The 18,488-nt window shown below is 39.4% G+C and overlaps 1 protein-coding gene across 15 annotated transcripts; it reads left to right on the forward strand.

The window, feature by feature from the left end:
* Window positions 1-730: 730 nt before the first annotated feature.
* On the forward strand, window positions 731-18,226 carry elavl3 (ELAV like neuron-specific RNA binding protein 3). Of its 15 annotated transcripts, none has more exons than XM_067476414.1 (8): window positions 734-1,264; window positions 7,616-7,835; window positions 7,928-8,031; window positions 10,091-10,244; window positions 10,388-10,616; window positions 11,103-11,156; window positions 11,722-11,760; window positions 12,530-18,226. In XM_067476414.1, the coding sequence occupies exons 1-8, from the start codon at window positions 1,256-1,258 to the stop codon at window positions 12,876-12,878; spliced, it is 1,158 nt and encodes a 385-aa protein (XP_067332515.1). In that variant the 5' UTR covers window positions 734-1,255; the 3' UTR covers window positions 12,879-18,226. The 15 variants fall into 15 exon arrangements, with proteins under 15 accessions (XP_067332519.1, XP_067332524.1, XP_067332523.1 ...); XM_067476417.1 differs by having other exon boundaries at window positions 735-1,264; window positions 12,551-18,226; XM_067476415.1 differs by having other exon boundaries at window positions 736-1,264; window positions 7,619-7,835.
* Window positions 18,227-18,488: the final 262 nt, after the last annotated feature.

An 18,488-nucleotide genomic window follows, 5' to 3' on the forward strand; every position in this document is an offset into this window, starting at 1 on the left:
CTCAGGAGGTGGATACTGGCATGTCGTAAAGTAAGACAAAAATCACTGCCAGCCATGTTTTCTATCATAAAACAAAGAAAAACGATGATTCAGCAAAACCTGATCAGACCTGCATGGTTCTCAACTTCTTACTGAATCAATCTAAATAAGGGGGCCGTCTGATTTGTTATTCTCATTTCTGCACCTGACCCTATAGCTAGCCATCTGCCTTGCATATGATAGGTCCAGAAATCTTCTATTCATTAGTCTTATTATGGATTTAAAGCTTTTTTTTTCTAGCCACAATTCACATGCAATTATGGTATAGTTTGTGGCTTTTTACCCTATCACAGCAATTCTGTGATTGTCAGCCCAGAACATGAACTCCAAAACTGCAGATCTGCACTCAAAATTGCTTTTATTCACAAAGACAAAGACTTAATGAATTAAGTTGTTTTTCTATGGTTTCAAACTAGCTTAAATGGAGAATATGAGAGAAAGGAAGGGGCTGTGCTGAGGGAGAATTGAGTGCAAAGAGTGGGGAATGAGAGAGACAAGTCCACTGTCTTCTGCTGCACCCATCTGTTCTGAAAGTGCAGGTGGAGACCTATTCACTCCGCTCTGCATGCGTGTGAAGAGGGGGGCAGGAAGAAAGGAAGGGCAGCAAGAAGGAGGGAGTGGAGAGATGGAAGGGCAGGGATGGAAAAGGGAAGAGGCGGGGGTACTCTTGGTGATCTCTCCTGAAGGGGATAATGGGAGAGGAGCGCATTGCAATGGCTGCCATGTAGTACCCTCCCTGCACAATTAGCCAATCAGCAACGCGCTCTGCCAGCCAGGAGGACGCATAAAAGAAGAACATTGCAGCAGAGGCACAGAAGGAGACTGCAAGAGGAGCAGGGAATTACACACAAAAGCAGCAGAACCAGAACACCCTCCCCTGGACACACCCTGCTGAGGATCACTGCTTCCCTTTTTTTCTGAACCATCGCCCACGCCACTCAGAGAGAACGCTCTCCCGCATCATCATCCAGTAGAAAACCCCTTTCTCCTCATTTTCATCCTATAGAGGACACCTACAATCTCACAGGGCTGAGATCCCCTGAAAAAGATTGTATTTTTTTCCTTTTTTTCTTTTTTTTTTCTTTTTATTTGGACTCCTGACAGAACATAAGGGCCATATAATATAAAGGCTGAAGAACATTTAATAGACACGCTACCTTCAGCTTCAAGACCAGTGCAAAAGGAGGACCTAGATTTCTTTCATTGTACGTCAAGAATGGTTACTGTACGTATGACTCTATTTCTCCTATATTGTTAAGGGATAAAGCAGCATGCTTACATTGTATGCGGTCCAGGTACACATGATGTAGCTACTGATACGTCTTTTATTTAACTTTACACATAGCTCCATGAGTATGCCCACATGCCAAAACATAGAGCACCTTTGAGATCAGTGTCCTATGTATTTGTCCAACATGCAAAGCTATATTATTATGATTGACGATCGAAATCTCATACTGAGTGATGCGCCACGCCGGTTGCGCTCCAGCCTGCAGTCACTCTTTGCGATGGGTAAAGTCTTTATCCTGCCATTTTAGAGAGCACGGGCTTTACGTTTTAGCATCTTAGCCGCTCGAGCCATGTCAACTGCCTAAACGTCGCAGCTATGAATGTATTTCCTTAATGATACAGGACTCGAGATTTAAGAATTTCGCATGATTACAGTTATGCAGGGGGGAGATGTTCTTGGTTCATTGGGGGGAGGACTGCCTTTCTTTGCCTCGTACAACACAAGGATGCTGGAGACGGATTTCTGAGACAAAACATGATGCCTCGGAGGCTGAGGGCCCATCCAGCAAAGCAAATGAAAAAAAAGGGTCGAGTCACTCCGGGAGGGGGAGGGGGAGGAGGGAGATTACGCATCCATTGGTTTGCATTGAATCAGACAAAGTCCAAATTCCTCAGGGTTCTCGTTGCGATGCAACCGAGTAAATGGGATGGAAATCTCAGAGGCCGCGACAGTGAGGACGCGCACGGACATTTTAAGCGAATTTTCTCTGACTACTACATCATATACGTACAAGATGTCCATGGTTAGATTACGCATGTCGGATAAACGGAGATGTGAGCAGTGATAAATTAGCTTTGCTCTGTGTCGACGGCCGGATTGGGCGTGTCTCTGCTGGACCAAACCAAGGCCTCGAAGCCACGAATGTCTTTACTCCGCTGTACCCCCACACACGCTATACGGTGGATAGTGGATAGTTTATCTAAACAAACTAATTAAGAACAGATTGAGTCAAAGAAGCCAGGAAATCAATTATGAACTGGGAAATTAGACGTGTTAACCCACCCGACCTATTAAAGTGAGATAAAAAATGTAACTTTTTCTGGTTTAGATTTAAATAACTATTAAATTAACTAGACTTTGAATTCAACATGCAGGAAATAGAACTCATTATTTGAACTGCAAAATGAACAGAATGTGTGAGATGAGGCTGACCCTCATAATACAGTAACATAAATAAACAAGATCTTATTCACTGAGTGTTATGTGGCCAAAATATCGCTTAGGAAAATGTGTAAAATACAAGTGAACAGCACGTTGTTTTGACATTTGTGAGACTCTACCTGTCCACGTTTCCTACGCCAGTTGATTTTGTCTTTGTTGTACATTACCTATTGTCCCCATGCAGGCCTAGACAATGTCACACTGACAGAGGCTGTAAAGCTCCCTTCCACATGGTCCGCAGTCCTCCATGCCTGTACCGCAGTGCCAAGCAAATAAAAGCGTCGAGTCAGTTCACCTTTCCAAGGCACTTACACAATTCAAGGACAAGAACCGCCGAGGCCATCACTGTAAAGCAGTTTTAAAAAAATTAACTAAAAACTGCTTGGCCTATATTGATTTATATCATCAATCTTTGTATGTGTTGATTTAACAACTTAGTCTTTTTTTTTTTTTTTTTTTTTTGCATGCACATAATACAGCGACTAAAAGGTTTTACATTTTGCTAATATTTCTACAGATAACACATGGCCTGTCTAACTTTAGTGTAATTATCTTATGTAAGCGGTGATTTGCATCCAGTTGCCCACTATTTTATGTAATTATCAGCAGCAATTGAGGAAGAAAGCGAAGAAGTATGTACCTGCCATTTCAGGGAACTCAACCTCCTGAACCATTTTTTCTTCTAATCATATTAGATAATCAATGTTGAGCATATAATTTCTATGCACGCGCTACATAAACTGGCCTACTGCTTGATACATTTAGGTGCCATGAAAAAATAGTCAATTTTCTTTTAAGACACGTATTTCTATTTATGTGGTTGTCATTCACCTTATTTACAGTTGGCCTACGCTTAACGCTTAAAGTCAGTTCAAGTTCAAGTCCGTTTATCAAGCTTTTCTAAATACACGACTACTAATTTGTTCCGATCTAAATTAACGAATAACTATCTAACACTGGTGACTTTTTATTGACCTATCATGGCGTTTTTGACTTGGGGCTGTCATCTGTAACAGTCATTGTTCCCGGAGAGTCCTGCAGCCCCTGGCCACGACACAAAGCGCCACTGTGTACATTAATATTCATAGTGCTGCCATAGCCTCTGCGAGAGGGAAGAGGAGGAACGGGTGGCTCTTTTGTTTGGTCGTTTCAATACGTTTATTCAGCAAAAAGTGGCTCCGATTCATGAATGCCTGCAGAGCGCCGTTAAAAAAAAAATAAACGAAACATAGAAATCGTGCATCTGTTTTACATAAATACACGTAAATGTGTTTTTTTTTCTTATCAGTCGAATTAATGTGTTTTAAAATTGTGCAAAATATAAAATAAATCCACTCGGTGGTCTGGTGGATTCACGGGCCTCCGTGGCCTCAAATGAGACAGTCCGAAAGCCACTCCCTTTTTCAGCACGCTGGATAGCGCCCCGTGCTATGAGGACTTGCAAGACAGATTTGTCTCCGGGAGCCTTTGACGTTGTCTGCTCCCATCTTATCAAAGCAGCACATACTCGGAGAGCCGAAATCTTTTAGAATCTTTATTATTTTTAGTCCGTGGAGCGGAGAATTGAAAGGAGCCTCAGTGCATGGCTGACAAGAGCTGTGACTCCTGTCGTCCTGTTGTTTTACAGCTGCCACCATGATCCCTTAAGCTGCAGAGAGTGTGGCTAATGCCCTTTGTTTGGGATAATCCTGTAATCTGTGTTATTTAGAAGGCTCATTTACACTTCAGCATAGGTTTTAGCTTCCATTCATGCATTCCAAAAAAATGTATAATGTATTATATTGTGGACTAGATACAAGGTTATAACAAGAAATGCTAATCATTGTTAATAAAAACATCACACTTTAGAAAGAGAAGTAAAATGCACATAATAGAAATACAGAAAATAAATGTACTTCTTTTATATTTACCAAGCATTTAATCATGGTTGCTCTGACTGCATATCTAAACAAAGTACTTCCTGGTCATGTTATACTCCTCAGACATTTAAATTGAGACATTGATTTTCTGTAGCTTCTTAGTCCACTTTAGCATGTAAGAAGCAATTCTATTGTTGTGACTTAAAATTGTAAACAGTACATTATAACCTCCAGTGTTGTGCTGCATTTTGGCGCAGAACTTGTTTGGCAAAGCTGTAGAAGGACTGAGAAAACGAGGAGCATTTACATTTACTCATGTAATGCTTCTGTGTTTTGTAATTTAATAGTGTACAGTGTAGGTGGTATGTGTGCTTCGCAGTGGAGGCAGGCCTCTTGTTTGCGTGCAAGTCTGGGTTCATGTGTTTGGCAGTGGAAGCAGGGTTCTTGTTTGTGTGCAAGTCTGGGACCATGTGTAGGCGATACTGATGCAGTACATTAAATATTAAGGGAGATCTCACAGAATCCCAAAATAGAAAAAAAGCAGTGTGGGACACACAGTGCTACTGTAAAAACTGGAAAATTTAGAAAAATATTGTAAAAGATTAAATGTTTTTGTGTTTTTCCGTGTTTTCAGTCGGGATGCCATAGTTACAGTGTGCTCCTAGAGTGAACATTTTCATTGTCCCTTATAGTCTGGGCATATTGTAATTATTAATGTTGTTATGGGCCTTCATACAATATCACAATTATGCATTGTCCCAGTAATTGAGTTACTGCAAACCAAATCTAGAGAATTAGATTTTTCAACTGTGGGTGTACAATGCAAGATATGACAGCCTAAAGATGAAACAACGGTCTGTGTTTTATCTCAAATACCTTTAAAACTGCTCTCAATTTCTGTATAAAACTCTTTGTTGCGGCTTGTATCAGCCAGTCTCGGTGCCCAGCCTTAAATTGGCGGGTCTGTGAATTATATAACTTCACACTATTCACTGGGGATGTGTGTTCTACCATGCTGAGGGTTATTTCAGTTGACTACCCAAATTTGCCCTAATATGTCTTTTTTTTCCTTCAAAATACTTTTGTCATATTTGGGACACATTCAGTTGCTCATATCTCTGGTAGTCAAATTCATCACATCACACAACAATGTACATGACTGGGTTAATATTCTATATATCTGTATAATGCAACAGCTTGGTTCCCATATTTTGTTTACACATTACTTATGTCATTATTTATAAGGGCGCAAAAATTAAACTCAGCTAGCATTTTTGCTGTGTGTTGTTCCCCCTTTGTAAGCAGATGTGTGTTGGAAGTATTTCATTTTTAGGCTGTCATAACTCCGCTGCAGTGTTCCCTTCTCTTTGTCATTATCATTTGATTTACTGATATTCACTGCTTCTGCCAAACCATATAATATAAGCACATGGAAAACAAATGTCTGACCCGTATATCTGCTCCTAATAAGCACAGACACAGACACACACTGAGCTAAGGCAAGAAAGCCATTTAGCCATTAGAAACAATGCAGTCTTTGAGGGGCTGTTACCTGGGCAACCTGAGTCGAGGTGAGGCTCAAAGCAAGAGAGCGGGTTACAGAGGGAAAAAGGCACATTAGACGAACCTGTTCGAAGATACTCGAAAAGGAGATAAACCCTCATAAATGCAAATAGATATAAAAAATATAATTGAAGCAATAATGTTCCTTTTAATGTTATTGTAACCAACCTAGATATAAAAAAATAATAACTCCCTTCATTTGGATAATACAGAAACTCCTCATATATAAGTTACCAATAAAGAAAACAATCTTAAATCACTAGATATTGTACTTTTTTGAGAATTGAAATAATACTGGTTATGCAATATTTGAGGACACAATCCACAAAGCCATATTTACCACTGTATAATAATACTTAGGTGAATTGACAAATATTTCTCTTTCAAGACAGGAGATTCCCTAAATATAATCTTGAAAGTCTGTAGTCTGTAGATTCATTAATTAAGTCCCGTTGTTGCTTTGGAAACCACACAGTAAGAACCCAGGAGCTTTAGAGAAGACAAATGTAGCCCTGTTGACATACATAATATTCACCTGCAACGGCAACAACTTTAGTGTTTTTGTGAAATGGTATTTTCGGTTTTAAAATGCATCCAAAATATAATAAAATTTAGTGGATTATCTGTCTAAAGCAGTTGCAGGTTTTCACTTCATGCACCTGAAATGTTATAGTGTACATGTAGTGTAATGGTTCTAACAGCTGAACAAATCAGTGCAGCTACATAACATCAGCATCACCAGCAACAATGTTGCCAGCTGCTTAAACTTGATGTTTTTAATCTCTTCTTTACACCAAACAGAGTTTGCAATGATTTTCTGTGTATATTTATGATGGAAATAATTATCAAGAGTCAGAAAACTGGGTGCAGAGAGTAAGGAAAGAGAAAGGGAAAGTAGAGCGGGAAGTTTTGTTTCTGACCACACAGATGTTACTTGAAAATCCCCTGTGGATCAGATTAAGCAACATGGTGCATGCTAGAGCAACACAAGAGCTACAAACCCTGTACTGTGCACCTATATCTTTACTCTGCTTAAAAAAAAGATCTGAACACAAAGAAACCTTACCAATGTCGGAAGAACAAACATGTAATCCTAAGACATTGTTTTACCAAAGCAAGATCTTCTCATTTTTTGTAGCACTAAATCCATTTAACATTGTCACTCTCCTTTTTGTCCATCATTTTGACCCCTGCCCCCCTTAACTCCCCCAGGATCTTGCCATCCTCGCACACCACCACTACTATTATCCATCCCTATGTAATGATGTAATGGTGTTTGACCCTGGAAGAGAGTAGGGGGAGGGGAGGAGTATGGAAAAAGGGACTGTGACATCTGCAGGACCAGAGGCAGGAAGCAAACCAGGAGGAAAGATGGGGAGAATGGGGGAGGGGAAATGATAAATTCAGACCTCATATCCATCTCCATTATAGAAATGCTGATTCCTGACCTTCCCTTCTGACAGTGAAAAAGTGGACCATCAAATTGTGTGTGTGTGTGTGTGTGTGTGTGTGTGTGTGTGTGTGTGTGTGTGTGTGTGTGTGTGTGTGTGTGTGTGTGTGTGTGTGTGTGTGTGTTGCTTTTATTTCTGAGTGTAGGATGGTATGTTAAATATTGGACATGCATATTTATACAGCCATATCCATCCTGTGTCCTTTTGTGTGTCTTTATGAATTATATATCTAACTCTACCCTCTTCCTCAGCAGATAATCAGCACCATGGAAACCCAGGTGTCCAACGGTCCAAGCGGAACCAGTATGCCTAATGGTCCAGTCATTAGCACCAATGGCTCCACAGATGACAGTAAAACAAACCTGATCGTTAACTACCTGCCTCAGAACATGACACAGGAAGAGTTTAAAAGTTTGTTTGGTAGCATTGGAGAGATTGAGTCCTGCAAGCTAGTCAGAGACAAGATAACAGGTACAGAAATGTGTCCACATTTAAGAAAACATTATGGATGCTAATGGTTTTGAGAATCTCCTACATTACTGTGCCTCTTTCTTTGTCCCCAGGTCAGAGTTTGGGATATGGCTTTGTAAACTATGTGGATCCAAATGACGCAGATAAGGCCATCAACACACTAAATGGTCTGAAACTGCAAACTAAAACAATCAAGGTAAGCAGACCTCAACTATTCACAAAATTCCCTGCATTTTTGTTTTTATTTTGAGGGTCTGCTAGACAAAAAGAAAAGAAGTGGAGATTTTGTCAGGGGGGCTGCTGAGAGAAGTGGTGACAGACGTGACAGAGGGAGGGGAGAAAACTGGGGAGGAGGAGGCAGAAGGCAGCAGTGGCTAGAACAAAGGAAGTGAGAGAAAGGGTGAAGAGAGAAGGAGAGAGCGGAGGTCAGAAAGCAAGGGGCAGACAGCATGCAGGGGTTATTGTGATGGAAATGTCATTAGGAAGCCTGACTGTGGTGCACAAAGGTCAGTCCAGGTTACCCCATCTGCCTCCAATCTCAGCTAATTAGGGGTCTTTTTCTCCCAAAATCAGATGATGAAAGAGGGGGAGTATTATTAAACGATACTTCCTTCAATGCCGCCCCCCCAACCTGATCAAAGTGGATCAAAGACTAAGGGAAAAAAATCAAATCTCTTGGAGAGCAGAGCAGATGATTTTTCAACAGCTGTCCATGAATAGGGACAATAAATATGACTTTTGACTAAAAGAACAATGGACCACAGGCAAGCAGCACCAAGTACTGGATCTGATTACTCTGTACATGGACAATACACATTGTACAGTATATAACTCTGATTTACAATGTGCACATATTAAGATACAAGAAGATATACAAAAATTCCAATTTTGTTTTAAATTTTAAATGATCATGTTCAATAGTATTTGATACTTTTATAAATAGATTAATATAATATGATATAATAACACTACTATATTTTCAAGCACATTCACTCCTGTTTCTTTCGGCCAAATCCACATTTATTTATTTATTTATTTTTTTTGTGATTCTGCAGGAAGCTTTAATAGAGAAAGGTGGGGCTCTGAGGGAGGGGGCAGCAATAGAAGGGTAGGGAGTAGAACAGAGAGCAGAATGCCAATGACAGGATTAGAGGCCATATGGGCTTCAGGCACCATCTGTACTGTGGGAGTGACAGAGAGAGGGTTAATTATAGGGCAGCCTCTGCTCCCCAACACAGCAACTCCCCCCTGACTCGTCCAGAACACCCTAATCAACGCACCACACAACCTCCTGCTCATACAGAGTGTCTGTGTATACAATGGATGGTGGTGCTTAGTACCAATGGATGAGATCCGAACACCTGTATTCTTTTGACAGAAAATATACAAGTCACTTTCGTTCATTTTCTTCCTACCTGCACAATAAGCTAAAGTATTTTTTTCCCAAACATATCAAACTTTTCAATCATTTATATTTCTCATCACAAACATACATATGTATATAAAACACTCTGTTTACCAACAGTATGTTTAGAAGTTGTCGCAGATCCTGCAAGTCTTGTGATGCACTGACATTGTTTGCTGTTTGCCAGTGGAGCTGTTCTCTCCCAGAGGAGGGAAACAAAGAAAGAAGGCAGGACAGGGAGGGCACCACAGCCTATCTCAGACAACACTCACTCTTGTCCCTCCATCACACACAATCACAGCTCTCCCAACAATGCACTGAACTGGACCATCTATCACACGCATTCCCATCATACCACAAACACAAGTACAAGAATATGTTTGTTGCTTTCACAGTCAGTAAAACATTCCTCCAATGTAGTAGATGAAGCCGACAAACAGAAAAGCATAACAGATATAAACACAGACGCACCAAAAATGGGCATGCTCTAATGAAGCCACTTGTGAATTCAGAAAAATATAACATCAGAACTGAAAGTTGGAGATGTTAATGGGTACTGGTAACAAGTTGTGTAATGGTCACATTCATCACTACAAGTCTGTGATGTGCCACTGTGGCTTAGTGTTAGCCTCTAGGCACTGGAGTCCAGAGAGAGCAAAAAAAGAGCTGGGTCTGTGAAGATGGTGAGTAAGGAGAAGGAGTAAGGCCATCAGTGGGAGTCCATATGAATTTGCTGGCAACAATTATGAATTCAACTATGAATTCAACATTCACATCACACTTTTCTAACATGTTCTGTAACTTGTCTGTTTTGAAAAATGCACTTATTGATTTTATATGGGTTTTGAAGGTATCATATGCCCGGCCAAGTTCGGCTTCTATTCGTGATGCCAATCTTTACGTTAGTGGGCTCCCTAAGACCATGAGCCAGAAAGACATGGAACAGCTTTTCTCCCAATACGGTCGCATTATCACATCTCGCATCCTAGTGGACCAAGTTACAGGTAAAGCCTTATTTCACTTCTCATGCGGTCACTCGGTTTGTGTGGATGGGACTTACCTACCTTGAAACATAGTGATAACACTTGCAGGCTGTAACATTTGTTGATGCCAAGGTAGTAACATTGGTCTGTTTTCTTATTCGGAGCAGGAATATCACGAGGAGTGGGCTTCATCCGGTTTGACAAGCGTAATGAAGCAGAGGAGGCTATCAAAGGTCTGAACGGACAGAAGCCTTTGGGTGCCGCTGAGCCCATCACTGTCAAGTTTGCCAACAACCCCAGTCAGAAGACAGGTCAGGCCTTACTGACTCAGCTGTACCAGACTGCTGCACGCCGCTACACGGGACCCCTGCACCACCAGACTCAGCGTTTCAGGTACTGAACCTTTACCAAGCTCACTCGGCCTGTGATTTCATTACTAACCAACAGACAATCTGTACAAAGACACTGTTCCAAAACCATGTCACTGTCATCTTGCTCTCTTGCTGTGTTCATACAAACTCAGTATCCCACACATTTTAAATTACAAGTGTTAAATGAGTTAATACTATGTATTAGTATGACATGGGATACCATTACTGAGTAAACATCAATTCTATAAAAGGTTTTCTGTCAGTTATCAAGGCTCAAATACACCAGAGAGCAGCTAAGAGTAAATATAAAATAACGGTCCACTAGGTGAAGTGGCACACCCCCAAAACAGCAAATCTGTTTCCGTTTTGTAAGGAAAAGTGTGTAGTTTAAAATATTTTTTAAAAACTATTTCTGTATTAACAAAGCTTTACAGTACAGAAGGAATTGGCAATTTTGGCACTGTCCCTCCTTTTCACTCTTTTTCTCTGACTTTCTTTTAAACTGCAGCATGATCCCTTCACTTGGAAAGGGACCTGATCCAAATAGCAGCTCAAAACCAATGTAAGAGACCCAATTTTTCCAAGTACAATTAAAAAACAAATAGCTAAATACATTTTGATTAAGAAAAATCATACTGAGCCTGTAAATTTTGCCTATAGTTCATAGACAGCGTAGACATGATAATGACTGAAACTGCTAAAAGCTGGCCACATATACATGTCTAATTATGAAAGTCAAAGCTTCCAGTATGAAATATTGTAACAGAACCAGACAAACAATTGTACTGTCTCAGGTTGAGATGCTCATTTAAGTTAACTATGGGTATGTTTTGTCAGTAGATGTGAAAAGTACCTAGGACACATGATTTATTTATTTTTCTAATAAATGGGAACCTATTTTAGAGCTTAAACAGCTAAAAATAAATACCAAACTAACATAAATACCAAGTGAGACACATACTCAAGGCATCAGTTTGTGGTTGGATTTTTTTGGGGCTGCAGTGCAGTGAAGGATGCCCCCTGGAGGTCAGCTGGTGAAGAAGCTACATGTGAACTGACAGTCCCCCTTCCTTGTAGATCTCATAACTAACTTCTGCATCCCCTTCATTCTCCCTCTTGCGTTGCAGACTCGACAATTTACTAAACGCCAGCTACGGAATCAAGAGGTAAATGCCAAAGGTGTACTTTCAAACGCATCCATGCCAAAATAAAACCTCAAACAAAGTGCCCGGAATACCACCTGCTGACTCCATCTCAAAATCAGATCTAATGGCCATAATTGTAAAGTCCCACTGCCCATTTACCATGTTACAGAAGCAGCCCAGACAACAAACGCCTATCTCTAATTCAATAAGCAGTTATACAGCCTCCGAACAGCAGGGTATTCTGGCATGGCTTTGTTTAACCTTTTTGTTCTTTGGTTTTACTTAATAGAAATAATTTACATGTATTTATTTATGAACTAACATTGTCAGTTTCAGTTGCTTAATGTCCCCTTTTTTCACCAGCATGGACATACCAGATTCCGTTTGCGTCTCCTCTGTTTGCTCCAGTTTTTGTATGATTTGATTCCAATTTGCTTTTCATCCCTCTCTAGGTTTCTGTTTTGTTCGATACTGTGATTTCTGTTGAACATTGTGATTCATGTGTTTAATTCTTCCAGAGGCTTTGGTCAGCAGAGAAAATAAGAAAATATGCAGATTGTGTGGGTTTCTGTGTCTCAGGGCGCACAGGGTCATTTTGTATGAAAGTAGTTAGTTTGGAGCCACTGTGATGCCTACACAGATTATCTACTTACTGTACAGTGTACAGCAGAGGGGATGGAGATGTGGTCCCCTGACTACAAGCGTTATTATTTTTCTCAGATGAATGCCCTTAAGAGACAGTATAGAGCACTGAATGCTGTGCGGAACTTCAGAATGACACCCATGGTAGCTCTCCTACTCTCTTCCCCAGATTCTCACCCATAACCATTGACAGCATGACCAGCTTGGCTGGGGTCAACTTTACTGGTCCAACTGGAGCCGGCTGGTGCATCTTTGTGTACAACCTATCCCCCGAGGCTGACGAGAGCGTCCTGTGGCAGCTCTTTGGGCCTTTTGGCGCCGTAACCAATGTCAAGGTCATCCGTGACTTCACCACCAACAAATGTAAGGGCTTTGGCTTTGTCACCATGACCAACTACGATGAAGCCGCCATGGCTATTGCTAGCCTCAATGGCTACCGCCTGGGTGACCGCGTGCTGCAGGTTTCCTTCAAGACCAGCAAGCAGCACAAGGCCTGAGAGAGAGGCTGCTGGTGCCAGCTCCTTTGACCTGCAGGGAGAGCAACCTTAGCTCCCCGTGCCATCACTCTTCATGGGCCTGGACTAAGTCTCTGTCTGACACATTCTCAAGTAAATTCATACTATATTATCAGAAACAAACATGCACACACGCACACACACACACACACAAACACAAAAAAGCAAACATATCCATACACAAGCATACACAAGTCAGAGTTTTAAACAAACACACTAGTGGAGTTTTTCTTTTCTCTTTACACAACATGCTAGTCCTTCCCTATATTTGCCTGGATTGAATTAGAAGGGGTTCGCAGCTGGTTTGTTGGGTAGGGGTAAGAGCTATCTATTTAGGAGACAGTCTAACGAATGTGACACAGAATGTGTGCTGAGTGCTTTGATTGAATTCAGGCAAATACAACTGATGAACAAAAAGATCAAAAATTTAAATGAACAAATATGTGCAATTTACCCAAACTCTTACCCCCATCATCTCTCCCATTATCTTGCTGGAGAAGATGTAGTCACTTTTATACACTTGGGCATTTTGAATCAGCGATTTTTTTAGATCAAAGAAAATGAAATTAAAAAACAGTGTTCTCTTATATACGTCTATTAAAATATAACTATATATTCAATATTTAAGGTGGTTATAATAGCCGAGTATGTAAGCATTTTCTAGAAACTTTGACTACTGTTTCCTGACCTGCGTCAGGTGGTGCCTAGTGTAAAGGCAAATTTCTCTACCCCTATGAGAGCTTGTTAGCTCAGACCCAATATGACTTTGGTTAACAAATGAATACTGGTCACAGAAAAGAGTAGTTTGAAGGCCATCAGAATCCCTCTTTCCCTCAATCTCACAACGAAGAACACGATCATACTTTTGCACATCCTACCAACACGTATCCACATTTAGTCCAGAAAATGAAAATAGTTCCTGTGTTTTTCAAACCTATCTTAAGATAGACTTCACACTAGCAGACTGTCTGTGAACTTAGAGCAGAGTGGCAGTGCTCCCATGGTGACAGTGTTCATTAGTAATTCTCTTGTGGGCGAGAGCGAGATGAGTGCAAGGGGAAAACCGTTTCACCATAACACAGCCACGTCAAAGGAAAATACCGGTGTCTTACTTTTGATTCATCTTTTCATTACGCCTCTATTTTACACTAACCATAGGCCATTATACTTTGTAAGGCATGATGTGGTGTGAGACCCCTTTAACTGAGAATCGCTCAGAGGTCATTTGGGTCATCAGAAAAGCAGAGCTACATGTGAAAGACAACCAATTTACGTTGCTCTAGTTGATATGCCTTCATTTTTGATGCTATTTATTGACAGAGATTGACACAGAAACACATAGATGACAGAAAATTTTACCTTTACGACACAAGTAGCTGCAAAATGTAACTGAAATGGTGAACATCACACCCATGGACTGAACATTGGCTTTAGGCAGGTTAGCAGAGAAATAACACAAATGAGCAAAAGCTGAAGAGCACCGGTATTTTTCTTCAGTGTAGTGCACAGATTGAAGCTCTCCAAATTATTGAGTTTTGTATTTCAAGATCTGCAAAACATGTGCTCCACTATAACAAAATGAATAGATGAGATTGAGAGAGCTACAGTTTGTAATGACCAAACAAACAAAACTGACTTAGAGTCATTGCGTGTGAGCAATATCTGGCAAGTTTAAAATTACCACTGACCTTTTGAGGAGAAAGATTACCAAGTATTCCAGCTTTTCCAAATCCACAGTTTTATTAAAACCCCTTCTACTCTCTTAAACTTTAAACTCCTGCCCTCTCAAAGACTGTACAACATCAAGACTGAAAGTGAGTTTAATATTTATGCTTCTGGTTACGACAGAAAGGTATTTATTTATTTGCTTCAGATCTGTTTGGCACTACCACAAAAATAGCTTTTCTCAAAATATCCCCAACCCAACGGCATGAAAATTATTTATGGCACCCCTGATGAAACATTAAGGCCAACCTGTCTTGTTGAAATGTCTGTTACAGAACAGATTTCAGATTTACCATGGGGAGAACTAATGTCTTTTGATATCAAGACATCTGCACATGATAGATTAAATAAGGTCAACTATATTCAAGACATTTTTGCTTTTGCTTTTCTAAATGACGCTGTGTTAGCCAAAGAGGATGAACTCTTTGAAAGGATTACATTAGAGATAAATCTATTTTTATACATACAAAGGAACAAGACCTTGTGCTGAATTTTTACAGATTCTTAAGCTTGGAAAAATTGGGACATCGCATGACTTTATTTTACACCCTCTGATCTTTGCAGAGCAAGAGGGAACAAGCATGTGGTGTATGGGTGGGGATTTAGGGAGGGGACGAAGGAACGTATCTCATACAAACTTAACCATTTACCTTATCAAAATGACTGAAACAAACTTAAACAAATTTGATGTAAAGACAGATGGCAAAGATAATAAAAAAGCAAATTTAAACTGTTGGGGTATGACCTGACAGACACATCTATACTTCAGATTGCGTAGACACACTTACATCTTGTCTGAAGTTGTGTACAGTGTTGCTTCAATGACGGTGCAGTGAAGTGAAGTTCTTTGACTTGAGAATCCCAGACAAAGCTGCAGTGAGACCTGCTCATTGCCCAGCTGAAAACACGAAGTAGCTGCTTGCAAATTAAAAAGTAAAAAGCAGATTCAAAAAACGATGCAGATTCATTAGAAACATTGAGCATGATTCTCGATGATTTGATAGATTTGATGTGATTTTTGCCAAAGAATTGCTTTGCAAGTCAGTACCAAGAAGGGTAAATTAAGACTAACTCTGTTATTCCCTGAGTAATTGCTGTACAAATCTATGTTATTTATTAAATATGGACCCTCTACAGTTTCAGTTATCATTACTTTTAAATATCTAAGTTGCGCATATCAGTTTGCATTTGTAAATCCTAAAATCACTAAACCAAATGCTAACATAAAACAGTTACAAGCTATCCCATATACATATACTTCATGCAAATGCAGAATGATTAAAAAATACATATCAAAAATGAATAATGATGCTTGAATTCACCCATAGACAAAGGAGAAAACGCATGCATCCATACGATGTACCTCCCAACATTTATATCATCGCTTTGTCTTTTAGCCAATTTAATTTTTTAGGTATTGTTGCACCACTTCAAATACTCACTCTGGCATCTTTCAACCTGACTGGGAATGGTGTCATCCCCCAAAATAATCTGAATGTTTATTGCCCGTGTGTCCAGAGCTGACCCCATAAAGGACTACTATAGCAATTTGGGGTCAAGCAAATTGCAATAGGACTGAGCACTTGTTGAGACCAGTGATAGACATTATAATAACCAAGATAACAGGCCGTGCTGAACAGCAGCTGGAGTTGTTTACCCAGCCATGTCCAATGTACTACTGTTAACCCACAAACCAGACCCAGAGCCCAAAACCTTTCATACACAGTCCATACAAAGACCTACACCTTATGTACAGTAGAGAGCCAAGGACTATGGCAGGAAACAGTACTACACTGCTTGAGCAACAACAATAATCATTTTAAAAAGACAAAAAAACTTTCCTATGGAACAGTAAGTGCAATGTGCTTTGTTTTTATATTGACTGAGAACAAATGATATATATTTTTTAAAAAAGAAATTAAATGTCACACTTGAAAAGGTTTGCGGAATAGTGAAAGGAGCAAAAGTTCAGAAAAAAAACATTAAAATGAACAGACTCGTTCAGTAAATAAAACAAGCAATGAGAGCTCTGATCTATAAATTTACATAATCACTTCCTCAGTCCCTAATTTGTGCTCTGACCATGCAAGCTCGAACAAACCGCATATTTGGCTGACTTAATAGAGCAATTCTCAGTGACCTTGAAAGGAATACTGTCTAATATATCATGAGTTTTAGCCCATGTCAGTTTCAAATATCATTTTCCTGTAATTTATTGATTTCATTTACATATCAAGACTCACTTGTTAAATTAGCGTATTTGTGTTGTTGATGTTGCCATAGAGAACACACATGGGTCAAAGATTATGTTTGGTTGCATTGATTGGGTACAGTTTGTTAATTTTCTTCCATTATTTAATTAGTTTTTACAGTGTATGCAGATTTTAGACTTAGTTAGAATTTTTATTTCAATCAAACTGTGTTCAATTGTGTTTGTAAAAGTCTGTGGTAGCTTTTGTTGCAACATAAAATAATTTAAACAGAAAAAATTCAAAATAGCGCCAACAAACTTGTATTATTTGGGCGACTTTAAGCTTGTAGTTTTAACTTATTGTTAACTTAATAACTATTTATTATGATTATTGCCTCGTATAAAGTATGTTTTGTGTATATTTATGGTTTATTTCATTATATTTGCAAGTTTAAAAGATTTTAAGTTTGCCAAAATTGTGGTTACACCATTTCGTTTCTTAAAGGGGGACAAATAGAAAAACAGCTTTAGAAGTACGATTTGGAAATGTTCTCCATAGTCAAAGAATGCACTGCTATATTTAACTAATTGAAGTGTATAAACATACATGCTGTGTGCTAGATGTTATGCCTTTACTGCCTGTGTTCTGTTTGTCTTGTTAAATGAAAATCTTTTAATTATTTAATCTAATCACAGTCTTGTTTTCCAACCACTCGATGAAACCCCTGAGACATGGGACAGACCATGTGGAGAGGCTTTGGCCAAATTTAAGTGACCACCAAATAGCCACGAACACAGTGGATGTCCTAGGTTCGATGTGCTATCAAGATGCTTTCCTGTGTATGCAGAAGGGTTGATTTATAAAAAAAAAAAAAGGATATTAACTGCTCTGTTTCTGTAATGGAATTGTAATACTGAGAATATCAATTTTGCTATTGAAACAAAAATGTTCTTTGAAAACCCAGCTAAGAGCTCTTGCCAAATATTCCAAAGCTCAAAAAAGCTACAGGAAGGTTTTCTTGGGAGTCTCGCGGGTAGTAGAGGGGTGAGTGGTCCTTCTGTTTCTCAACCAACTGTATTTTGTGTCTATTTATTTAGAAGAGGGGACGCAGTAATTTAGTGATGTTTTTCTTACATTTTCCTGGAATGGTAGAACAAATCAAAAGGTGAAAAATGATCAAAAAGTTCTGCTGATACCAATATCAGTGGAAGAATTACAAAATCTCATACTTCCAAACATGACCAAATGAACAATGTCAAAATTTAACAAAGAAAAAAAATGAACCTTTCAGTTTAGTCTAGGATATTTATTACTGGGATTTCAGCTGAAGATGCTTGAAGACTTTTTCATGGAATTGTTTAATTATTTGTATTTTACATGCCAGAAAAAAATAAAAGTTACAAATACAAGTGACTTTATTTGTAACTTTGTTATTTTTGACTTTCAAAGCAGTACAGCATGTTTGAGTGTTATGACTGAAGAAACGTGTATGTATAATATTTGTATCATCTATTTAAATTACCTATGGGGGATTTGGTGGCAAGCAAATTTCACTGGACAGACTTTAGGTCTGACTGAACCTTTACGATGCTGCCTTGGGGTCCACTCGCTAAATTATATTAGCCTCTGTGATCCATTCTCTGGCTTGCTTGATTTATGCAGCTGACCTGACCCA

The sequence above is a fragment of the Channa argus genome, chromosome 15 (genome assembly GCF_033026475.1).
Source record: "Channa argus isolate prfri chromosome 15, Channa argus male v1.0, whole genome shotgun sequence".
In the NCBI taxonomy this organism is placed as follows: domain Eukaryota; kingdom Metazoa; phylum Chordata; class Actinopteri; order Anabantiformes; family Channidae; genus Channa; species Channa argus.